This window comes from Callospermophilus lateralis, chromosome 4, assembly GCF_048772815.1.
Source record: "Callospermophilus lateralis isolate mCalLat2 chromosome 4, mCalLat2.hap1, whole genome shotgun sequence".
NCBI lineage: Eukaryota > Metazoa > Chordata > Mammalia > Rodentia > Sciuridae > Callospermophilus > Callospermophilus lateralis.
In genome coordinates, this window is record NC_135308.1 from 86,976,863 (window position 1) to 87,003,620 (window position 26,758).

The window sequence follows — 26,758 nt, forward strand, 5'->3', positions numbered from 1 at the left end:
GATGAGAAAGAAGAGGGTATCCTGGGAAGCATACTATTACCTAGTTTTCAGATAGCTATGCTAACCTCTGAGGATCACATTAATCGCAAATATGCTTTTAAGGTAAGGAAATAATCGTGCTATTTTATTCTGTGTTTGAAACTTGCATTGATTATAAAAATAGATATTGATTCACAGATTTGGGAAAAGATATTTCAGCTATGCTGTTTTTCTTAATATTTAAAATATTAATTAATGGTCTTATGGTTGTATGGGAGAAAGTCCCTTTAGGAAACATGCTGAAATATTCAGAGATCAGGTGCCTTCATACCTGTTTTCAGTTGGTTCTAGATAAAGTATGTCAAAATGCTAAATAATTCATAAATATAGATACAGATGTCCTGGTAATCATCATGCTGTTCTTTCAAAGTTACTATATGCTGGAATTTTTTCATAATAAATTTGTGGTAAGAGAATTATAAAAGACAATTGGTTTTTGGCATAATATATGTGTATTTATGAATTTATAGGATAGTTGCAAACATGTTCTTAGGTCTAAGTATATAATGCTCATCTGATAATATTCCCGAGACAACTGAAGTTAAGACATTAAATCTACCATTATTAAATCCAACCAGACGTGAGATCCACTCCCATAACATTACCTACTCATCTCTGTGATTTTGCTGGTTTGTGGATCACTTTCAGTAAAAACCACTTTAATGCTAAATAGGTAAATTTTTGTTTTCAAAAACCATGCTGCATTTCTTATCTTAATGATTATGACTAAAATAAATTCCAAAAGTTAACCTCTTTTTTTTCCCTGCCCCTTGTCCTCCCTTTTTTTCCCTCACTTTGGGTCACTTATGTTTGAAGAACTCTAAAGGGTTTAATGTAGAAATTTCATTTTAAAGAAAAAGAGGCAAGTAAGAATAATATATACTATCGTTTAACAATAAAAAGTGTTTATCTTGTTATCAATTTATTCAATTTTAAATACTTGTTTACCTCCCCCCCCCCCCCCCCGCCCCACCGCCACTTGGTACCAGGAATTGAACCCAGGGGCACTTAACCACTGAGCCACATTCCCAGCCCTTTTTATTTTTTGTTTTGAGGTAGGGTCTTGCTAAGTTGCTTAGGACCTGACTAAGTTGCTGAGGCTGGCTTTGAATTTGCAGTCCTCCTGCCTCAGCCTCTCGAGCTGCTGGGCCTATTTACTTTAAAAGAATACTAAGGACCACAATTGATTTATAACTTTAGGTAATTAATGTATTATGTTATTAGGTATAGAGGTAAGAGGAGTAGAGAGAGAAGGATGGGCTAAATATGGATAACCTTTTGAGAACATAATATGAGGCCTGAGGATAAAAGGGGAGTAACTTCTTGGCTGGGCACAGTGGTGCACGCCTGTGATCCCAGTGGCTCAGAGGCTGAGACAGGAGGATCGTGAGTTCAAAGCCAGCCTCAGCAATAGTGAGGCGCTAAGTAACTCAGTGAGACCCTGTCTCTAAATAAAAATACAAAATAGGGCTGGGGATGTGGCTCAGTGGTCATGTGCCCCTGAGTTCAATCCCCAATACCGCTCCCTCGCCCCCAAAAAAAGAAACAGTGTGTAAACTAGAGGAAAAAAGTTAAATATTTTGAAGTGTTGTAACAAAATGTTATAGCAAAATGTGGATAAAAATAATAACTTTATAAAGTACACATGTAGGACTATATGATAGTAATACTGTTATTTGGTTAGAAGCTTAAGTTTTTTGTTGCTTGTCAATTTAGCCGATGTTTATTGAGTTTTTTTCTGTTTGTAGGACATTTTGCCTGGATTCTTAGACTCTTAAAATTAATACTAGAATGTTAAAATAGCAATAAAAGTAAATACACGTTTAATATATTTTTTCTGTAATTATTTGATTTAATTTTATTTTTTCTACAACAAGAAGAGTAATTGCTGTCTCAAATTCTCTCTTCCATGGTGTTTCTTCTGAATTTATGATCTGCTTTATTACTGAGTCTGTTGACACTGATGCTACTACTTATCAAAAGGGTAAGTAGTGGGTTGGGGTTGTGGCTCAGAGCACTTGCCTTGCATATGTGAGGTACTGGGTTCAGTCCTCAGCACCACATAAAAATAAATAAACAAAATAAAGATATTATGTCTGTATAACTAAAAAAATATTTTAAAAAAATGTAAGTAGAAACATCATAGATAAATACTGTATGTACTCAAGCATGGAACATAAAGCTGGATTGGGTAGTTTGACATCATCTGGTAAATATTTCCACTTGACTGATAGCAAGAGTGGGTGGCCTTCTAGCATGGGCAGTGACTTTTTATTTTTTCAGAAGCCTGCTTGGACAGTTCAGTGACATTTTGGGGCAGTTTTAATAATTTGAACAATATGGGGCATTTGATCTGTTTCTTTTGAGCTGTGTTGATATGGTTATTTCCTATATAATCAAGGGAAATTTATTGGTTATGCCATTTTAATAGTGTGGTCATTAAATTTATGTGTATCCTTAAAAAAAATTTTTCAGAAACTAATTCGGCATCGAAGGTGAAGTAGATAATCAGATCTTAGAAGAGTGAAGTATGTGGTTCCAGATTTATTCCTTTCCTTTTTTTACATTTATTTAGCACACTAACTATATACTTATTATGCTTCCCTCACTCTAGGCTGAAATAGCCTAATGGGCCATCTAATGGACAATGATCACAGACTTTTAGAGATGGGTGGGTTTACTGGGAGTTATATCTCTATCCCTTTTCATTTTTTATTTTGAGACAGAGACTCACAGAGTTGTCCAGGCTGGTTTCAAAATTGCGGTTTTTCTGCCTTAGCCTCCTGAATAGCTAGGGTTATAAGCATGTACCACTGTGGAGGAAAATAAAAACATTTCCTCACTCCTGACCTCCACTTTCTTTCCTGCTTCAACACAGCTTTTTCTACTCTCCATCTTTGCAAGTCAGACCAGAGATTAAGATCAATGTTTAGTGTTTACACCCTGTACAGGCATCTCATCAGCATCTTTTGTTTTCCTTCTGTTTCACTGATAAAGATTGAACCATGATTTAAAAAGAAAAAAAAAACAGGTGTTAGTGGTAGAGTGCTTGCTTAGCATGAGAGAGGCCCTGGGTTTGTTCAATCCCTAGTAACAAAAAAAAAGAAGAAAAAGAAGAAGTAGAAAAACCTGTATCAGTTACATGAAGTTTCTTCTAACTGAAACTGTTATTTAAATTTTAACTATGAAACTAAAAAAGATAAAAATTAATAGGAAGTAATCATTTTTTAAATCATTTATAAATCTTTTATTTTAGTTTGTGTATAGATATGTCTGCTAAGATTTCTACAAAGTAACAGCAGCTTTTGAGAACTAAACAAGTTGTTAACACCAGGGGAAATTTTGTTGCTAGTTGCTCATTATTCTTAAGTGATTTGCAGTAGTGAAAATTGCTAGAGATGTATACATGGAAAAGACAGCACTAAATGCTTCATTTCGTAACATTCTTTCCTTCCTAACTCCTTTTTTTTTTTTTTTTTTTTTAATTTTTAGAGAACACACAACTAAAAGAAAAATTAAGAGAAAAATAATATCTTTTTCAACATTACTACTTATAGTTTTTCTTAAATTACTTTATATCACATACAAAAGAAGTCTACTTTTCTTTGAAATAAAATAGTAATGATCTAGGTAAGGAACCACTTACCTTTTTTTCTTTTTCTTTTACAGGATTCCATATTTTTATGATAAAATGATCGTGTCATTTTCAATCAGGCAGCCCATCCAAACATGCGGACATATTATTTCTGCACTGATACAGGAAAGGAAATGGAGTTGTGGATGAAAGCCATGTTAGATGCTGCCCTTGTACAGACAGAACCTGTGAAAAGGTAAAAGTCTATAAGGAAAATAACAGTGATTTCCACTTTCATTTTATTCCATACCTTGCAAATATTCATTATCATATACATATCATTTTAGTAGTCATGATATAAAATCAGTTTTCCCTCAGAAAGCAAGGATTAATTCATGTTTATATTAAGTTAATATGACTTTTGTTTAAGATACCAAGTACATTTTTATTTCACCTTTCCTCTTTACTCATTTTCACCTATCAATGTACTGGGGTGAATCTAGAATCCTAACATTCAAACTGAATGTTCTTTCTTCTTACAGAATTACCTTTAATTTCCGGTAAGTACATTTTTAATTGTTATTTTAAAGCTACACAGAATTTTTATCCTTCAAGACAGTGTTTTTTAAAAGATCCTAAATCTTAGGAGAGAATTTATTGTCATGAAGTTTGTTTTTATTTTATGTTTATTTTGAAGTTTAATAAATTATAATAAGAAATTTGAGGAATTTTATTTAACATTTTCTAGTGAATTCTGATTATTTTATGATGAATATTTCCAGAAAATAGTTCATCGAGCATTTAAATTATTTCTAAGTATATCCACTTCTTAATTGTACCTTCTTTCTTTTAAAACTCCATTACTCAGATTCCTTCATAATATAGGTATGTACTCTTAAAATTGATCTAAGAATGGTTTCTCTTTCCTGCTTGAAGATATGAATCATTTTTAATACTCAATTATATTAAAAACTAGTCAAAATAAATCTGTTTCTCAAACAACACAAATAGAAGCTGAATAAATGTACTTTTTAAAATAAGTGTTTATATATATTTCTATATTTTTAAAAAGATTTATAATACAATTAAGTTTTGTTTCTAGTCAGTGATAATTGAATACATTTATTTATTTGATATCAGGGATTGAACCTAGGGGCTCTTAACCACTGAGCCACATCCCCAGCCTTTTTTATGTTTTGTTATGAGACAGGGTCTTGCCGAGTTTCTTAAGGCCTTGCTAAGTTTCTGAGGCTGGGTTTGAACTTGAGATCCTCCTGCCTCAGCCTCATGAGTCACTGGGATTACAGGCATGCACCACCAGCCTGGCCCATTATTTTCATTGTATATGTCTTATTGTATTTGTGTGTGTGTGTTGTTTTCGTTTTGTTTGTAAACTTCATTTTGTATTGGGTTCTGAAGATCTAGCCCAGAGGCTTTTACATAATAAACATAATAAACAAGCACTCCATCACTGAGGTATACTCCCAAACCTACATTTTAATTTTTGATCCACATAACAGTAATTATAAATATTTTTGGGATACAGTGTTACATTTCAAAACATGTATATAGTCCTATCTATGTATGATATATCAAAGTATATAAGTGCATTCTACTGTCATATATAACTAATTAAAACAAATAAAAAATTTTTAAAAATGTATATAGTGTGTGATGATCATATCAGGCATACCTGTTACCTTATACATATTTCTTTTATTAGAACCATTCAAAATCCTCTCTACTAGTTATTTTTAAATATTCAGATAATTAGTATCAACTATACTTTTCCTATTGGGTTACAGTACTTATTTCTCCTATCCAGCTGCACACCTGGACCCATTTCCATCCTCGCTCCATCCTTTCCCCTTCACACTTTTCCATACTTTGATAATCACTATTGTGTTCTCTACTTCTTTAAACATTTTAGGTTTCATATGTAAGTGAGAACATTTTTGTCTTTCTATATTTTGCTTATCTTTTTTCACTTAATGATCTTTGGTTCATCCATGTCACAGCAAATGACAGAGTTACTATCTTTCATTGCTGAATAATTATATACCATTGTGTGTGTGTGTGTGTGTATATATCTAAATTATTTGTAAATATATCCACTTCTTAATTTATATATATATATATATATATATATATATATATATACACATACACATACTATTTTTTTTGTGTATATACCTATACACACACATACACATGTATATATATCACACATGGATATGTCACATTTTCTTTATCCATTCATTCATCAGTGAACACCCAGATTGATTTCATATTTTGATTATTGTGGACAGTATTGTTTATTGTCATGCAGTAAGCATGAAAATGCAGATGTGTCTTTGAAATACTGATTTTAGTTCCTTTGGATATAGTCCCAGTAGTGGAATTTCTAGATCAGATGGCAATTCTATTTTTAGTTTTTTGAGGAACCTTCATACCTTTTTCCATAATGGCTGTACTAACTTTTGCTATATTTTCTGTAATAGCTTAAATGTTATTCTTTTAAATTAGATCATGAGTTTTTCATTATATAATGAGTTTTGCATTATTTATGTGATCTTAGCATAGTTTTCTGAGTCACTTTTTCATTTATAGAGAAGTCATCTTATGTGTCTTTTACCTGATATCCTCAATGAAAAATCTTTAGGAAAAGCACATGGTCCTAATTTAGAGGAATAACTTTAGATAGATAGATTAGAAATGAAGAGGTTTGAATTTTTTTAAAGATAGCCACATAGTATTACATGCCTGTAATCCCAGCAACTCAGGAGGTTGAGGCAAGAGGTTTACAGGTTTGAGGCCAGTCTCAGCAACTTAACAGGGCTCTGAGAAACTTATTGAGAACTTGTCTTAAATTTAAAAATATAAAGAGCTGAGAATATAGCTCAGTGGTAAAGCACCCCTGTCTTCAATCCCCACTATTAAGAAAAAAATTTAAGATACTTAATATTCAGTGCTAATTCCCCACTGCCCAAAATTCAGCAAGGATAAATTTGCTTTGTGTGGAAGTTTTTCTAATAATATTACCCTGCAGGGGAAAGAAGGTCCCTAGTATATCTTAGTAAACTTTTCCTATTTCTGTTATTGATTCCAATCTGGAAGCTGTGGTTTATATCTAACTTAAATATGAAGGTAGGCTATAACTTACTCCAAGAAAACTTATTGTGTTTCTTTTCATTTTGTCCTTAACCACTGTTTCCCAAACTGTCTGTAGATATCTATATCTATATATCTTTATAGTTGGAATGTAGACATATGTATGTGGGTATATTATATTTTCCACACATCACAAAACTTGGTAGCAAAAAACATGTAGGCTCAATTAGGAATATTATTATATGTGGAAGGCCAGGCAGAATGACTTATGTTGCAATCCCAGCATCTTGGGAGGCTGAGGCAGAAAAATTCCAAATTCAAGGCCAGCCTGGGCAACCTAGTAAGACCCTTTCTCAAAACAAAAGGAAATTTGGGGATTAGCTTAGTGGTAGAGTACCCATGAAAAGAAACATGAAAGTTAGCCAGTTCCTGAGAGTCCTCCCTGAATGGCATGATATTGGCAGCTTGATACAAATTCAGGTACTCAGCTTGATCTTGTCAGAGCATGGATATGATAGGCTCAGAAAAACTGATTCTCATCAAAAAGACCTAGAGATAGCAACTGGAATGGTTGGTAGTGACCTCTCAAGTGGCCCAGACACATCCTGTGAATTACCACTTTCCTTGGTTGGGCAAATGGACAGAATAATCCAGAATTGTTTGATAAGAACACTTCTGGTCTTAAGGGATGTGCCTGCCACTGATTAATTCATCTGGTTCTCATAACAGCCCTCTAATCTTGGTACTGCAGTTAAACCCATTTCCAAAGACAAATTTGAGGCAAGTTTCTGTACCTTGCCCAAAGACAGCTGGTCACTGGTAGAATTGGTCACTGAAAACAATGTAGTCTGTCTCCACAAGCTCTAAAACCATGCTTACGTATTCTTGCACACAAAGAGCTAGTCTTACAGTTTAGATCTATGATAGCATCAGGCTGTGATTTCCTATTGCAGCTATTCCTACTAGCACTCATGTTTGTCTCATGGGAAAGCTAACCATCATGGCTGGGAGCCATGTTTATTTCAAGCGACTGACTACAATTTTGTTGTTTTAACTGTTAAAAGAAATCTCATTTGCTTTATTTCCAGATTTCTAATGGTGGGGGCACACACCACTTTTTATCCTCTAGTGCTTTTTACTTATGATTTCTTCTTCCTCTCTCTGTTTATATATTTTGGTGATGTGCTTGAATGTTAATACCACAACTTTAAGGATTTGAGCAGACTTGTCCTCTGTGACTCTTTGTGGGTATATTTGCTTGTTTTTGTGAAGTCAGATTTTTTCCTAGATTGAATCCCAAGTATAACACCTGCCTTATTTCATCTGATTTACTATGATTTTTTTTTCTCTAATTTCAGAGTGGACAAGATTACATCCGAAAGTATACCAACAAAAGAAACCAATAACATTCCCAACCATAGAGTGCTAATTAAACCAGAGGCCCAGAACAATCAAAAAAACAAGGAAATAGGCAAAATTGAAGAAAAAAGGGCACTAGAAGCTGAAAAATACGGATTTCAGAAGGATGGTCAAGATAGACCTTTGACAAAAATTAATAGTGTAAAGTGGAATTCTTTGCCATCTGAATATGAAAGTGGGTCATCATGCCTAGCCCAGACTGCACACTACAGACAAGTCAATGTGAATAGTTCAGAGAACAAAATAGTCAATGTCAGCCTAGCAGATCTTAGAGGAGGAAATCACCCAAATACAGGGCCTTTGCACACAGAGGCTGATCGAGTCATACAAAGAACAAATTCAATGCAACAATTGGAACAATGGATTAAAATCCAGAAAGGGAGGGGACATGAAGAAGAAACCAGAGGGTGAGTGTCTTGTTACTCAGAATTCAGGTTTCTTTGATGTTTTGTTGGTGGAGACTGGTTTCTGAGCTACTACTTGAAAGTATTAGATATTATAATTTGGTCTTTTGCTCATAATGATCAGATGTAAGTATTTTTTTTCTGTTCTTCATTGTGCCATCATTTCGTTTTGCTGGTAGCAAGGGGTTATCCTTCCAGGTCCAGCACAAGGAAAGACTTATAACTTGTAGGTAAAGGTCAAGTTTTGGATGATGGAGAGACTAAGCCCTATTCTCACCTTGTCCCTCTGCCACTATCTCCTCCTCCTGGAATTCTGAACTATGGCTAGTTAATAGAGATTTGTCTCTAACTTCCCCACTTCCCTAATATGACTCTCCTTCCTAATGAGCTTCTACGTCCTAGTGCTAATCTGACTTTCCTTCCTTATCCTAGTGCAATGTAAGGAGATCTTGAGACAAATATCGTGGAGATAATTAAGTGTTATTATTTTCTAATTCTCAAGACTCATTCCTGGACTTTCTTTAATAAATCAGAAGGCACATGACTAAGTATTAATTTTTTTCCTCTAGTCAGGTATGGTGGCATACATGTTAATCCCAGTGACTTGAAAGGCTGAGGCAGGAGGATCACAAGTTCAAGACTTGCCTAGGCAATTGAGCAAGACCTTGTCTCAAAATAAGAAGTTCTAGAGATGTACCTCAGAGGTATACACACACACACATACACACCCAAAAAAACAAAAAATTTTGTGGTTCCTGTGAGTCTGTATCTCCAAAGAGACACAGACTGAACTTGAATATAGTTGGAAATGGCATCAGTATATCAAAATAATTAAAAGTAAGTGTGAAGAGCTGGGGATATAGCTCAGTTTGTAGAGTGCTTGCCTCACATTCACAAGGCCCTGGGTTCAATCCCCAGTGCCACACACACACACACAAAAGTAAAAAGTGTAAGAATTCAATGGGGAGGCTAAATAAAAGAAAGATTTTTAAGGAAAAACCTGAAAGGAATAATCGATGGGGAGCCTGAACAATAACACCCCTGATACAGGCCAGAGGAAGTAGAGGAAAAATAAGTACCTTTTGATGGGAAATTTTACATTTTATTTTATTTTTTTTATTATTAGTTGTTCAAAACATTACATAGTTCTTGACATATCATATTTCATACATTTGATTCAAGTGGGTTATGAACTCCCATTTTTGCCCCATATACAGATTGCAGAATCACATCGGTTACATATCCACGATTTTAGATATTGCCATACTAGTGTCTGTTGTATTCTGTTGCCTTTCCTATCCTCTACTGTCCCCCCTCCCCTCCCATCTTCTCTCTCTACCCCATCTACTGTAATTCATTTCTCTCCCTTTCCCCTCACTTCCTCTTATATGTAATTTTGTATAACAATGAGGGTCTCCTTCCATTTCCATGCAATTTCCCTTCTCCCTTTCCCTCCCACCTCTCCTCCCTGTTTAATGTTAATCTTCTTCTCATGCTCTTCCTCCCTGCCCTGTTCTTAGTTGCTCTCCTTATATCAAAGAAGACATTTGGCATTTGTTTTTTAGGGATTGGCTAGCTTCACTTAGCATAATCTGCTCTAATGCCATCCATTTCCCTGCAAATGCCATGATTTTGTCATTTTTTAGTGCAGAGTAATACTCCATTGTGTGTAAATGCCACATTTTTGTATCCATTCATCTATTGAAGGGCATCTAGGTTGGTTCCACAGTCTAGCTATTGTGAATTGTGTTGATATGAACATCGATGTAGCAGTATTCCTATAGTACGCTCTTTTAAGGTCTTTAGGGAATAGTCTGAGAAGGGGAATACCTGGGTCAAATGGTGGTTCCATTCCCAGCTTTCCAAGGAATCTCCATACTGCTTTCCAAATTGGCGGCACCAATTTGCAGTCCCACCAGCAATGTACAAGTGTACCCTTTTCCCCACATCCTTGCCAGCACTTGTTGTTGTTTGACTTCCTAATGGCTGCCAATCTTACTGGAGTGAGATGGTATCTTAGGGTGGTTTTGATTTGCATTTCTCTGATTGCTAGAGATGGTGAGCATTTTTTCATGTACTTGTTGATTGATTGTATGTCCTCCCCTGAGAGAGGCAGAGAGAGAGAGAGAATTTTTAATATTTATTTTTTAGTTTTTAGTGGACACAACATCTTTGTTTATATGTGGTGCTGAGGATCCAACCCGGGCTGCACGCGTGCCAGGCGAGTGCGCTACCACTTGAACCATATCCCCAGCCCAAAATTTTCATTTTAAAGAGGGCATTTTAGAGTGAGTTCTAAGCACCTTAGCAAGACCCTGTCTCAAAATAAAAAAGGGCTGAGGATATAGCTCAGTGGTAAAGCACTCCTGGGTTCAAACCCCAGTACCCTCACACACAAAAAAAATTAAAGAAATAAAATCAAAAAGTAAATTTTAATTTTTAAAAGTACTTTATTATTCTACTAAACATAAAAATTAACTGCATAGTTACTTTAACTCTGAGCAGTAGAAAACCAGGAAACAATGACTTAAATGATGCTTTGGGATTTTGTTAATTGAATGAAGATTATTTTAATAGTGAAATTTCTGAGGTGTAAGAATATTCTTCCAGTTTTCTACAATTGTCAGAAGTCTCTTTTCTTCTACAAGTGTAGCTCAAAAGCCTGTGTACACTTGGCTTCATCTATTATTTCCTACAATGATGCAAATATATCCTCTATATGATACATAGTTGACCTGTTTGTTTGTTTGTTTGTTTTTAACACTCTTTGTTCTCTTTTCTAATTTTCCGAAGGGAGAATTGTGAAAAATAGCTCCTATTTCAAAAAAATAATTTAGCAGGTCGATTATACAACATAATGATTATAGTTTTAGTAATGTATTTATATGTATGAAAATTGCTGAAAGAGATTTTCAGTGTTTTCACTACCAAAAAAATGAGGTTATATATATATTAATTTATTTAGCAATTTGACATTATATACATATTTTAAAGCATCATGTTGTAAATGAGAAATGTATGCAATTTTTGTCAATTTGTAAAAAAAGAAAAGAGTGAGCAATGTTCAAACTGCACACTAAAAACAAAAGAGAGAATATTTTTAACTTACCAGATTGGTCAAAATTATAAATAAGTGAATTGATTAATATATAAATGTATAAATAAAAGTTAATTCTTAATTGTTGGATAAAATGAATAAGTTAAATAAAGATTAGAAAAGAAGCAAGAAATAGTTCTGGGGAAGAAAATGGAAAGATATGTGGAATTATTTGGTAAAATAATCACTTTCAAGAAAATAATAAAAATTACAATTAGAAGATTTGCTGAATCTCTAGCCAAGTTAAATCTCACATCAAAGAACAGTCACTTTCCCTTAAATAAATTAATTATTTCTGTAGTTTAAAAGGGTATAAAAAGATTCAGCAAGTATTTGGAAATTAGGTTTTTGCTTTTGTTAAGTATAAATGTTAATTTTAAGTCCCTTGATAAATATAATTAATGTTTATAAAGTCTTTCTGTGACTGTTTTCAGTGCACATCGGTGGCTTGTAAAGGGTGGTCTTAAATTATTTTAAGCTAAGGCTCTGGATTCTCTCATCTTTTGGTTCATAGTGATGCCAATTTCCATAAATGCTGTTAATTAGATATTCTTTTGAAATAACTAGAATCTATTTTGGATCTTTGAAAAATATCTTCTACATTATTAAATAAACTTTATCATTTAAAAGGTGTCATGGTACTTTTTATTGGTAGAAAGAAGCAAAATTGTAATTCTTGGAATAATTCATTTTTTCAACCTTATGAAAAGGTTTCTTTTATTATTAAAGTCCTGATAAAAAGAATAAAAGGTCTAATATTTAGTCAAATGATAGGTCCCTGTGTCCATGAACAAAGCTTTAAAGTTTCTTTGTGAGTAGCAGGCACTGTTAAGATGCATGGTGCCTTAAGCCATTATTCTGCATGGCATAATCACAGGGACAGGGTTTTCATGGTGTCTGACAGGCAGCTGCTGGTGAATAAGCCAAGAAACCTGATGAAGGAGCTTACAGTATTCATTTCTTAAGCTTTCACTTAAAAGTAAAACACACTTTGCTTAATTTGAATTTCTTTGGGGGGAAATTACTGAAGGAAATGTAGTTTTTGAAAAACAAGTCTCCAAATACAAGAAAGTGTATGGGACAAAAATGATTTTACTTAATAATAACTTAATTTTCTACCAAAAGTCCCCCAAAAGTGATTCCAAAGATGGCAGAAAATCTTTTAAACTTAATAATTATTAATTAACCAAACTAACTTGAAAAAAAAAAACATGTTGATGATCATATGATGGTTTGACAGTTCAAGTTTAATGTACATTGTGTACAACAGAATCCAGCTCACACATTATGAATGCTTCAACACTTGAACAACTAATAATAATTTAAAAAAAAAAAAACATGAATGCTTCAACACTGACAGAGGTGTTTGGTTTAAGGAGACTTTCTGAACTGTAATTTATACATTGATTTAGAGATAGTTTTTCCTATGTTTTAGGTTGGCAGTGTATGTCCCTTCATTATGAATATATTTTCATTATATAGTACATGCTTAATTTAGACTCGTTTGCATGTTTTGAGGCTTTTACAGTATTTCTTAAATTTGATGAATGACCAAATAATCCTGCTTTAATACAAGGGCAGTCTCTTGGATGGAATCAACTTCCCTTGACTGCATTTTTTTAATCTTTACTATGCTGTTCCCCCACTGTCTTAGCATTCTCAAAGCAATTGGTGTAACTCATCTAAGTATTTAGCAAAAAAGCAAGAATCAAAAATTTGTTCTAGTAATTTTTTGATCAACCATTTTTTCCTGCATTACTGTTTATCCCCTGTGTTGCTATATTTTTCAATCTTATCTGCTTTGTGGGTTCCTAAACCCACAAAGAAAAGTTGTATTTATTTAACATGAGACTTTGTCTTTGTATAAAAGTTATATATATATATATATATATATATATATATATATATATATATATATAAAATACCCATTGTTAGCATGCTTCAGATCTCAATTTATTATACCTGATCACAATGGTATTTTTTTACTATAATATTTTAATACTTATGCATTGTTACTGGTATAAAGTTTTTGTATCAAAAGGACTTTAGCATTCAGATTACCAGCCAAGGATTTCCAGATTATTAAAATTGTGGTCAGGTAATTTACACATTAGTTTTTTTTTACCCTTTGTGATTTGTGTAATTACCAACATCTGTGACATTTTAATGACCAGTAGGAGGCAGCAAAGCACGCAGGTGTGCATGCATAATTCCAAAGTATATTCTATGGTGAAAATATAATAATTAGGAGACATTTATTAAGTAAACATTTAAAGAAGTGATAAAGAAACCTGGGTTCATGGAGTCCCAACAACCCCACTATTATATTTATTACTTCATTAAAGTAGATTGATTTTTACATTAAGATATAAACGTATACCCATGGAGATGGTGGCATATGGACCTTTGTTGTTTGTTTGTGTTTTTTTGGTGGTGCTGAGGATGACCCTAGGGCCTCATGCATGCCAGGCAAGTGCTCTACCACTGAGCCGTATCCCTAGCCCCTAATATGGACATTCTTAATTTAATTTGGGGTGGGGGGTGGGGGTACGAGGGATTGAACTCAGGGACACTCAACCACTGAGCCATATCCCCAGCCCTATTTTGTATTTCATTTAGAGGCAGGGTCTCACTGAGTTGCTTAGTGCCTCACTTTGTGCTGAGGCTGCCTTTGAACTCGTGATCCTCCTACCTTTGCCTCCTGAGCTTCTGAGGTTACAGGCGTGTGCCACCAAACCCAGCTATAATTTAATTTTTTTTAATTTAGATTTTTTTTTTTTTGTGGTTGGTGATTATAAAAGACTGTTTGTACCTAGAATCTGAATTTTAACCTTACATGTCTCTGAAAATACTGAGGAAACAATATACTTCATGTAGAATTTTTAGTTAACTTTAAAATTCATTTCATATATTTGACCTACCGTGAGGTTAGCATAGAAATAATTTTGACAAACATCATCAAAATTTTATGAGTGGTTAATTGGAATTTTATTATTTCATTTTGAATACTGCAGTGACAGAAAATTCTGAGTTTATTAGTAATGTGCAATTAGGTATTTGATTCTAAGAATTTGCATTTAAAAGGAATTATATTTTATGTTTAATGTACACTAGTTTCTAGAGTACTTTAAAGCAAAACTCTCCCAAAATATTGATATCATCTTGAAGTAGAATATTGATTACTATGTTGGAAACATTGCAGAATTCTTAAGATTGTAGTTTGCTTTGTCTTTAAATAATGAAATTCTGATCTTTAGTCTAAAATTATTTCTAATTTTCAAGTTAGGGAAATTATAAAGAGTTACTACTTCAGGCCACAAATGCACTTCTGTTCTTCCTCCCATAATCAGCCATGCATTCCAAAAGAAAAATTACAACAGAATAGTCAACTACTTTGTAATGGAATAATTCATTACCTATTTTTATGCTTCATAGGTACAACTTGAAAACTTGCATATTTGAATACATTTGTACACAGAAATCCTATTCAGCTTTTCTGATGAGATGTATAGAAATAAGGTTCTGGGAGTTTATTTATGTAAAAATAAATAAAATGTAGGGGTACAATTGAGATTAATTTCTGAACATACTTATTTCTCAAATGAAGTATAGTAAATATTCTTTTTTTAAAGCCAAACTATAAATTTTGTGAAAGTAGTAGTCCTTTTATGTAGTTGCTATAGACACAAATGCTATTTATTTAAAATTGAATTTCATCAATCTTTTCATTTGTTTGTTTCCTGGTATTGGTAGATCAAACCCAGGGCCTTTCATCTGCTAGGCAGTGTTAGTGCACTAACACTAAGCTGTATCCTCAGACCAGTATTTTGAGTCTTTAAAAAATATACTAAATAGTTTATTTACCAGAAAAAAAGAAATGTACTATAATTTGGAATTTGTAAACAACTTTCTCCTTCATTTTTATGTTTCAATTATTTTCTATTTTAGAATAATTTCTTACCAAACTTTACCAAGAAATATGCCAAGCCACAGAGCCCAGATTATGGCCCGCTACCCTGAGGGTTATAGAACACTCCCAAGAAACAGCAAGACCAGGCCTGAAAGTATCTGCAGTGTGACCCCTTCCAGTCATGACAAGACAATAGGAGCTGGAGCAGAAGAGAAACGGAGGTCGATGAGAGATGACACTATGTGGCAGCTCTACGAATGGCAACAGCGTCAGTTCTATAATAAGCAGAGCACCCTTCCTCGACACAGTTCTTTGAGCAGTCCTAAAACCATGGTTAATATTTCTGACCAAACAATGCACTCTATTCCCACATCACCTTCCCATGGTTCAATAGCTGCTTACCAGGGTTACTCCCCTCAGCGAACATATAGATCAGAAGTATCTTCACCAATTCAGAGAGGAGATGTGACAATAGACCGTAGACACAGGGGTCATCACCCTAAGGTAAAATGTGTTCTAATATTGTGTTAACTCACTATTTAATAGATGTTATGTTTTCTTTATAATATGCTCTTCTTTAAAATGTGAGAGGCAGGAAATTAGGGAGAAAAAAAGACTGTTCTTATGTATAAAATCTAAGTTGGCAATGCTTCATCTCTTAATACCATAGAAACAATTCTTTCAAGCATTATGCATTCTCCTCTGTCTCATAGCATATCTCATCAGCTCTCTATGTTAAAGACAACGTGTATTTTTATTTACTCTTTACACACTTGGGAATTCTTCTTCCCTTGAGACAGGCCAAATACCTGTCCTTTTCTGGTATACCTGCAGTCTTGAATCTAGCTTGTCCTGTTTTTTTACTAGGATTTACCTTCTAACCAGGTGACTGGCATGTTGAGAACTCCTTATATACCTAACTGAACATTAGAGACTACCAATATTTAATAATATGCACCTGTAAGAATTAACATACAGGTAGAGATCGTGGTTTGGTTTTTTTGTTTGTTAGTTTTTGTTTGTGGTGCTGGGGAATAAACCCAGGATCTTGCACATACTAGGCAAGTGCTGTACCATTGAACTATATCCCCAGCCCCATGAATCATTTTTAATTTGTACCTTAAGTTAGTTGCTTAGTGGATTACTTGATAATTTTTTAAAATATTTTTAGTTTTAGATGGACACAATACCTTTATTTATTTATTTTTGTGGTGCTAAGAATCGAACCCAGTGCCTTACACACATGCTAGGGAAATGCTCTACCACCTAGCCAAAACCACAGCCCCTATTTGAAGTTAATTTAATACTTTGTGTCAATCATCTTTGAATAATGCCAAAGCAGATGTTGTAATGAGTTAGCCATTATAAATTCAGTTCCCTAATGTCAATCCTAAAATAAAAAGAATGTCCTTTTACTTCTAATTCCTAAAAAATTTCTTACCCTACACCATTTAAAAATGTATCTTCTTTCCTTGAGACAGGCCAAATACTGCAGTTACATTATTGAACAAAATATTTACTTGCTATTTCCATAAACATTTGTTGGAACTTACTAAAGCAATCAGGAATTTTATTTTGAAGAAAGCTTGAAGGATGGGAATATAGTTCAAAGGTAGAGTGCTTAACTAGTATACATGAGGCCCTGAGGTTTGTTCAGTCCTTAGCACCACAAAAAAACAGTGAGGGGGAGCCTAAAGTTTGCCTTTAAAAGCCTCACTTTAAACTCATTTAACAAATTTTATTGTTTTGGCACTTTGTACATCCAAAGACTAAATCATAATAGATAAAAACAGTATCAATATACAAGAAAAATCTGATTTAATACAGTTTAATGTAAGCATTTAAAGTGGCTAAATTATATGCTCTCCTGATTTTCAGTAGTTTCATGTTCTTGGCCAAATATATCACTTGTTTCAGTAATAAATATACTATCTGTCCAGTTCCCAGAACAACTGAGTATCTACTGTTGCAACTTCTAATAAGTTTGTTCAACATTGGCAAATTTTTCTTTGATACTATCCTTTTCATCTTCCTTGGAGTACATCACTACTTCTCAAAAGTATAGTCCATGAACCGTGAAGGACAGAGTCCCTAAACATCTCCACAGCCCTTCCAGGGAGTGTATAAACTCAAAACTATCTTTATAGTAGTAAGGCATTATTCATTATATTACCATTTGCACTAATAGCGAAACAGTAAATCAAGATTGTGTCCCCAAACTATACTGATGGTCGTGGTAGTGTGCTTCATTGCTACATACTTGGAATAAAAAATAAAATAGCAAGTTAAGATTCCCGTTGATGAAATAGTGAGAAACTATCTTATGGAATCTTAATTAACCTGTCACTACATATCATTTTAATGCTACATGTGATGAAATGGGAATACACATAAACCATTTCTGTTGCATACCATGACATTATTTGAGTTGCAAGCTAAGCTAGCTCCTTTTTTGTAGAACACCATTTTTATTTGAACAAAAGACAGGTATGATTATTCAGATTGGTATTTGACAGATACATTTAAAGTGAAATGTAAGCCTGGTATTTCAAAGAAAACAACTGACAATATTTGTCCCTGATGAAAATATTTGAGTGTTTAAGAAAAAATCAGAATTTTGTATATCTGCCACTCTGAACTTAATATCTTCCCAGAGCTTAAAGATTGATGGTGATATTAATAAATGTGTAATTCAGAAATGTGTCAATGTTGGAAACATTGTGTAGCTCACTGAACCAATATTTTCCAGATGACTGCTGTTTCATATTACCAAATCATGCTTGGGTGAAGGTTAAAGTGCAAATAGACCAATGGTTTTTCAAAACTTCATTGATATGGATTTAGATACCACTCTGCAACTAAACTTTAAAAATTTGAGTAAAGTGTCACTTTTTTTAGCTTTAATAGTGGAAAAGATGAATATCTACAATTATTAAAGTAAAAACTATTAAAGTTCTCCCTTTTCCAACTGCATGGATCCAGGGCAGATTTTTTTCACATGCTTTCACTAAGATATTTTTACAGCAGACTACAAATATGAATACACAAGCAAATATGAGATTCCAGCCAGACATTGAATTTACAAAACTGTATATATATTCTTAAGAATATAAAGGGGTCCCCAGATCAAAGAGTTTAATTTCTGAATCAGACTACATAGATGCACTCTGTTCATCAGCATCTGTATTTTAGTGAAACAAGAAGTTTTAGTATCTTCCTTCACAAGCAGTAATAGCAACTTTTAATTGATATTTCATAATATAAATTAAAGTTTCTCATAAGTGATATTCATCAAAAAAAGCTTCACCACAGAATCATTTGTACCTTTATTTTCCTAGCATGTCTATGTGCCTGACAGAAGGTCAATGCCAGCTGGCCTAACTTTACAGTCTGTTAGTCCCCAGAGCCTCCAAGGCAAAACGGTGAGTGTGATATCTTTATTTACCATATTATGTTTTATTTATTTTATATGCTACTCAGGAAGGCACATATCTGACATAGTTTTTAAGTTTTAAATTTTCAGAGATATCTCCCAAAGAAAAACCATTACTGCTTTTGTGGAAGAAATTCCACATCAGAGGAATTTGGAATTATGTAATCATTTCAGTATGTTAATGGACTCCTTTCCTTTAATGTCTGACAGCCTAAATAAAAGATGATATTTTAAAATTTATTGGATAACATAGATGGGTTTCTTTGATTTGTTAATTTCCTTATCCTCAGAACAGAAGTTGGAGTAATACATTAGTGGAACAGATCCATTAAGCAACCATTTGTAGTCAACTACAGACCCACTAAGAAATTTTTCCTATGAATTTTGGTATAAAACTACTTGGGAGCCAAAAATAACTAATTTACACAGAGAAAGACAGACTATAAGAATACTAGGTCAAAGCAAGTATGTATCATTATCATTTTATTATCAGTATTATAGTCAGATTTGGAAGGGTTTTTATTACCACAGCATTACTGTTCTTCAAATCAGAGAGAAAAGATTTTTTTTAATCACTTCAGTTCATTTAATTAGCATTCTTTTATCAGGGAAACTGTCTTATTAGATCATCTTAATTTCTATGAAGATATGATTTTAGTGCCTAAATGGTTGTTTATTATTATCTTCCTGCAGTAATCAGAACAAATTCATTTTATGTTTTATATATATTGCCTTATTTCACCTTTTGTATGTTTAAATATAAGGAAATCATTCCTAGCTTTAAAATACCTGCAGTTTATTTATTAAAGAATATAAATATTTTTTGGTTAAACCCAAAAACTTTTAAATGTTGGTATTTATAAATATTAGATTATCTGACAAAGAAACAGACATGAATCATAAAATAAAGGATAAACAGCATATATATTCTTTCCTGCCTTATTCCCTCTAGTAGATATAGACCACCTCTCCTACTTTTTTCCCAATCAAATATGCCTTTTTATTTGACCTCAATTTAATTATATAGCAAACTTATTGGGATATTTTATCATTTTGAAAATGTTCTCATCTTTTTAGTTTCATAAATAATAAATGAGAGGTTCAAAATTTCTTGTTTAAGTATTCCTGTCAAATATCACTCTGGGTTTTTAGAATCTGTGCATCCCTTCTTCCAACCCACTATCTCCCTGACAGGATTTCAAAATCTTGGCCTGATGATCATGAGGCAAGAACTGTCTCAGAATCAGGAGATTATAAGATGTTGCTGGCTTTAGAACAAATTGGGCTATTCTTTTTCACTTAACATAGTTTCTTCAATTCACAGAAACTAAACATTTGTTGACTTTTTATTTTTTCATATTGTTTTTGACAACTTAATACCATAAAAACTATTGTCTTGCCTCTCTGGGGTACCCAGTTTTATCTAAAGAATCCAGTAGGAGTTGTAGTTTACTTCTTTTGACACTTACCATCTAAAGGCAGTAATATTTAATGTACTTCCAAATAACAGTTAAATACTTTCTGTCTCTAAAAAAGGATTATATAGAAAATATAGAGCAACCACAAATTAACAGAACAGAAAAGAGCTAATGTAATGCTGTGATGTAAACAATGCAAATCAATCTTGGAAATACTTTTGGCCTGGATAGGAGTGCATTGTAGCACTTTAGAAGAGACTGCCTCTCTCCTACCTGCTGTTTTTAATCATAACAAAGCTAAGAGAAGCACCAAATAATACTTAATGGACTGTGAGATCACCAGTGCCCATACTTTTACAGCATTTCTAACAAAGAAAAATAGAATGGCATGTTAAGGAATTTCATTTACCATTGAAATTTACTCTCCTATTGCTCTTAGTAACCATTCACGAATGCAAAAGACTCTGTGCTTTCCCTAATATGAAAGAAGTGGTTATGTGCCCTTGGAAACTTTTTTTTTTTTAATCTTTGAAAAATATACTTGTTTTGGGCCAGAAGCAGTGGCACACGCCTATAATCCCAGTGGTTCAGGAGGCTGAGGCAGGAGGATCTCAAGTTCAAAGCCAGGCTCAGCAAAAGTGAGGCGCTAAACCACTCAGTGAGACCCTGTCTCAAAAAAATATAGATATAGATATATACACACACATAAAAAAAAAATAGGGCTGGGGATGAGACTCAGTGATTAAGTGCCCTTGAGTTCAATCCCTGGTACCAAAATATATGTATACTTGTTTTGGTATTTTAAATGCTATGAAAGCACTAATGGTAACATAACAAAATATAACTAGAAAGTAATTAATAAACCCAGGTACTGAGTTTTATATTGTGAAAATATATCCAAGTTTTAAATTAATTTGAATTTTTTTTATTTGCCTTCTGTTCTCTAAAATGATGTGTTGGACATGCAGGTATTGTTCTATTGCTAGAAAATCTTAGGTATAATTTTTATAAATATCTTAATAATCTTTTAATAACTCTTGTATACGACCCTTTATTAATGGTATTGTGCTTTTTTTTATACTTAGCATTTAGATGTTCTCTCATACGTTGTGAGAAAATGCCTTAATATACTGTTGTTTTGCTGTAAAGTAACACTATTCCTTCTATTTCTCTAGATATCTATGCATTTATGTAGGACCTATCATCATAGTGCCTAGGCACTATGTTTGATGTCAACCATAAGAGGAAACTTGCCAAGAAATCTTGGTTTAATATCTGTCACTTAGGACAACAATTAATCTGTTTTCCACTGTTTGGATTCTTAAATTGTACTCCTTCAGCCAGAGGAGCTTACGCTGCTGCTAATAAAGCTGAGACGGCAGCAAGCTGAACTGAGTAGTATCCGGGAGCATACGTTAGCACAGCTCATGCAGCTAAAACTTGAGGCCCACAGCCCAAAGGTCAGCTATGAAGACATTTATTTGTCTGTGTCATCTGCCATAATCACTTATTTTGATCCACTCATTAATCAATATAATGTGTTGTTAGTGTTGAACATGAGTCTATACCATTACTGCAGTGCCCATATTGCAGCCTCCTATTAACCCTTTGAGAATTCAACTTTATTTAAATATTATTGAAAGAAAATACAGGAAGAATGCATTTGACCCACCTACACACCCATCAGCTTTAGTTGTGAGTAGGAAAATGCACACAGATTTTAAAATAGTGGTAATTACTGAATACTGTGACTTCCATATCTGGTAAAACATTGAGAAGTCTTATAATTTCCAATAAAGTAATAAGTTGAAAGTTTACTCTAGTTTTAATAATACTGCCTTTTAAATGTCAAAGATTAATTTCAAGGGAACTATTATTGTTTCTGTTCTGATTTTAAAAAATGAATACATACAAACAGTTCTCAAAGGGTTGAATAGCCTCTGGTTATGTGACAAACATCTTCCAAGAGGAATACTATATTGCAGATAAGAAATAGCATGTAAAAGCTTCAAACATTCAGTCTGCTAAAGCCATGTACAGAATTTTTCTGCTTAGTAGTTCAATGTTGATACATCTGTCTTACTTAATTTCTAACAAAACTAAATAGAAATTGAAAATACTTTAATGTGTCATCTGTACCATTTAAAAGAACACTGTGTGAAAGTTGTGTACCATGATACAATAGACTGCAGTAAACTACCTGTTTTCTTATTTTGAAATTGACCTTTTTATGAATTCTGCACCCTCTTTCTCTATTCCTTTTTCCTTGATTGGTGCCTACTAGAATGAAATTCTTTCCCATCATCTTCAAAGGAACACCATATATTTGGATCATCAGGTGGGAGTCTTAGAATTTTCTTACTATAATATCTATTAGAACTTCTTAAAAGTAGTACAATTTTTGAGGCTACTTAGATATTTCAGTCACCTATAAAGCGTGACTTGTTACAAATGACAGAATAAGAAAAGCCTGACCAGATAAATTCAGGAATATTACAATAAACAGAAAGAAAGGACAGTTGTAGAAAGGGAGGTTACAAATGCTAAGTCACCTGAAATTGAGACCCTGAATTCTTTATATTTTTTTCTTTTTGTCCCACAAAAATTCCTGTTCATTGTGGCTTTTCTCCAATTAGAGATGACATAATTAAAAGAACAGACACTTAATGGAATTCCCATGTTGGAACATAGGGAGGAGTATATTGTGCTTTGCATTTCCAAAGGAGTTAAGAATAGTGGAGATAATTTTTAGTTGACTGTTGTTGTTCCCTATTTTCTTATCTTCTCCCAGTATTTGGTCTTTGCCAAGGTAGATAGAGCACACTTCACAGTGACCTAAAAACAATTCATAGAATTACTTTAGTGATGGCAGCAGTATGCCTGGTTAAGGTGTACTTTCACAAGAGAAAGTAGCAATGAACAAGGACTGACTCTCCCTGATTTTAGTTTATGAAGTGCTCAATTAATATTTAAGTGAAAAATTAAATTGTTAAACACAATTTCTTCCAGTGAATACACTTTATATAAATTAAGCTAAGACTTATCAGACCTGTTTTAAAGAGTCCCAATTTGAATATTTTGTCAAATAAAGAGGCTAAGGTTACTGTGGAAAATGTTCAAAAACAAATGCTTACTATTTATATTTGCCTTTTTGAAACAAAACAATATTGTACAACTTTATAAATTACTTCCATTTTAAGAGGAATTTTACATTAGGATAATCTTTTAAAATAGCTAAATCATTTATTTATTAAAAAGGAATCAATGAGCTAGGGTTGTGGCTCAGTGGTAGAGTGCTCACCTAGCATGTGTGAGTTGCTGGGTTCCATCCTCAGCACCACATAAAAAAATAAATAAATAAAATAAAGGTATTAAAAAAAAAAAGATTGACTTTTCCTAATAAAAACTTCACATATATTTTCACAGCATGTTTTCATCATTAGATTTTGCCTATTAGAGTACTTTAGAAGTCAGCATTTCATGTATCCAAATTCAAATCTTCAATCATAGGACTGGTGCTATTGAAATTTAGCCAGAATATATGTACTTTGAAAGCAGTCTAATTAAAGACATATTAGCTAATAAATAAGAAAATAGGTCTTCCCTCAAAATTCTGGGAAGCTTCTGAAATAACATGAGAAATAAACTTTCTTTAAAGTTCCTTTGTATTTATAACTAGAAATATTTCTGGGAAAAGGAGGTATGTTACAAAAATTATATTTAAAAAACAATAGTATAAATATGAATCTGTAGTTATTTGGAATCTTTATAAATAAACTTAGTGTTTGATGCAATTTATTATTGACCTCAGTGAAATTAGTGGTGCAATTATAGAGGAATAGAACTTGAAAAAACTCGAGGGGAAAACAAGTAAATATATTGGAAAAACCATCATTTGCTATGATACTTCTGTACCCCTTTCCCATATCAAATGTGTTTTATCCCTTTACCTAAATGATGCAGATACCAGTTAAGGTTTGCATTCCCATTATTCCACTCTTTGCTGAGCTTTCCCTTTTGCACCATGCTAATGATTCTACAGGTAGCTTCTAAAAATTTCAATGTGTTATTGATCCTTTCTATTCTCTCAACAATCAGCAAATGTTAATGATTACACAGTAGTAAAAAACATGGTGACACCTTTATCCAGTAACTCAGCTATGCCTAAAGGTATGTAACCTTAAGGTTACCTAAAGAAAGTCTTTCTTTAAATAAACAAAAAAATTATATACTAATAATTGAATTTTTAATAGAATGAAATTATTTACTTTTGAAGTATAGTATTTTAATATTAATAATATGGCAATTAAGTTATAAAAGTAATTGTAGATAATTTTGAAGTTAACCCAGCTCAAACTTTCTAGCTCTTTATCTTGTTAGTGCCAGTAATCTATTTTAAATTACCAGGTCTGTTGTTTTTGTAGGCATTATTGGTTGCCTGGACTTATAAACTGATTCATTAGTTTTGTATAACCACAAATTGAAAAGTGAATTCTAAAATCCAAAAGTCAGGAAAAGCCTCTGCTCATATGTTATACTATATAACAATGAATGTGTACTAATCAATTTCAGCACTTATTGTACTTGCCCCAATAAATCAGTATAACTTAAGGCAATAAAATGCAGTGTTCCTCCTGCCTTTTGTCAAATACCACAGTCATCCAAGAAAAAACTTTAATTGATTTAAATTATTTTAATCCCTATATTATATATGAAAAATACAACCAGAAAGTAGTCTCTGAATTGCTTCAGAGGTAAATACACTTCTGATATTATTGGAACGCTTACAACAAATAATGAAATGCTATATGCAGAATTGTGCAGGTTTCCATATAAATTCAAAAATTTTAATTTCTGGTACCTGTCACTTGAACAGTATAATTTGACTTCTCTTTATCACCACCTTTGAGAACAAGTCATGTATTAAAGTAGTTGAAAAATAACAATAGCTATACTAGTTATGGTAGAATTTTCTTATATTTTGCTTCATTTTATTTATTTTTATGTAGTGCTAAGGATTGAACCCAGTGCCTCACAGGTACGAGGCAAGTGCTCTGCCACTAAGCCACAATTCCAGCCCTCTATTTTGCTTCATTTTGAAGTGTACTGTTAAGGTTTATATTTTTTTATATAATTTTTTAAATTTTTTTTAGTTTTAGGTGGACACAGTGCCATTATTTTACATTTATGTGATGCTGAGGATCGAACCCAGTGCCTCACGCATGCTAGGCGAGCGCTCTACCACTGAGCTACAACCGCAGCCCCAAAGTTTATATTCTTATAGCACAGTTAGTAAATTATTTAAAATATATTTATTAAGACTAGCCCAGGTTTGTCATTGCTGTGAATTTTAAGATAGCTTAACCTCAAAGAAAACTCTTTGAACATATAGTAATTTCAGCGGTATATTTTAATGTACACTGTCCAGGTTCTGGGTAGAAAATGAATGAATTGCCGGGCATGGTGGTGCATGCCAGTAATCCTAGCAGCTCAAGATGCTAAGACAGGAGGATCTCTAGTTCAAAGCCAGCCTCATCAACGGCAAGATGCTAAGCAATTCAGTGAGACCCATTTGTAAATAAAATACAGAGTAGGGCTGAGGATGTGGCTCAGTGATCGAGTGCCCTTGAGTTCAATCCCCAGTACCAAAAAAAAAAAAAAAAGAAGTATTCATAATATATCAGTAACACATTTTCTCATTCAGCTTAATTGTCACTGAATATTAGTGAAACTTGCCAACTTCTTCTAAAAATACATCTACTAAACAGATCAAATATTTATTAATTTTTCCCATGTTCATGCCTACCTGACAGAATGTAGAAAAGGGAGGAAAGCCACAAGTAAAATCTTGATATGGTTCTGTACTTGCTAGGAAGTTAGAAATAAAGATGTCTCCTCCCCTGAAGAATGAAATGTCCTTTTGCATTTCTTTGAAAGTGCCATAGTTGCTGGAGTTTATTTTATATGGGAAGGAGGAAACATTTTAATATTTTCTTCTCTTCTTAGAATAAGACAGATTCAAATGAGTTTAGAACTATATGGCCCTGCTGAGCAAGTGTTTATGATTAGGAGTTCCTACAGGTTCCAGAAAGCAATATAAGTCATTTGTTAGAAACTGGAATAATAGGCTTCTGCAGGAGCTTATTATAAGATAAACCATCTGATGATATTCATTTTTAACATACTGAAAGAAAACACTATTATTTTGTCTCCTGTATCCTCCTGGTATTACATAAAAAATTTTAAAATCATCCCTCATGGTTAAATTCCCAAACCAGGATACAAACGGCTGTATTTGAAAACCATACTAAAAGTATCTTACAGCCTAGCTACACTGAAGAAAAAACTCTCGA

At 33.2% G+C, this 26,758-nt stretch overlaps 1 protein-coding gene across 4 annotated transcripts in view; it reads left to right on the forward strand.

The window, feature by feature from the left end:
- Nucleotides 1-26,758, forward strand: part of Plekha5 (pleckstrin homology domain containing A5) — a 239,689-nt gene that overhangs the window by 155,539 nt on the left and 57,392 nt on the right. For 3 of the 4 annotated variants that reach the window (XM_076854160.1, XM_076854161.1, XM_076854162.1), the window contains exons 8-12: nucleotides 2-102; nucleotides 3,754-3,869; nucleotides 8,083-8,550; nucleotides 15,593-16,058; nucleotides 18,893-18,976. In XM_076854160.1, coding sequence (XP_076710275.1) covers nucleotides 2-102; nucleotides 3,754-3,869; nucleotides 8,083-8,550; nucleotides 15,593-16,058; nucleotides 18,893-18,976 — 1,235 coding nt within the window. Of the gene's footprint in view, nucleotide 1; nucleotides 103-3,753; nucleotides 3,870-8,082; nucleotides 8,551-15,592; nucleotides 16,059-18,892; nucleotides 18,977-21,745; nucleotides 21,866-22,689; nucleotides 22,744-26,758 lie in introns of all 4 variants that reach the window. The other variant, XM_076854163.1, reaches the window with a different exon arrangement.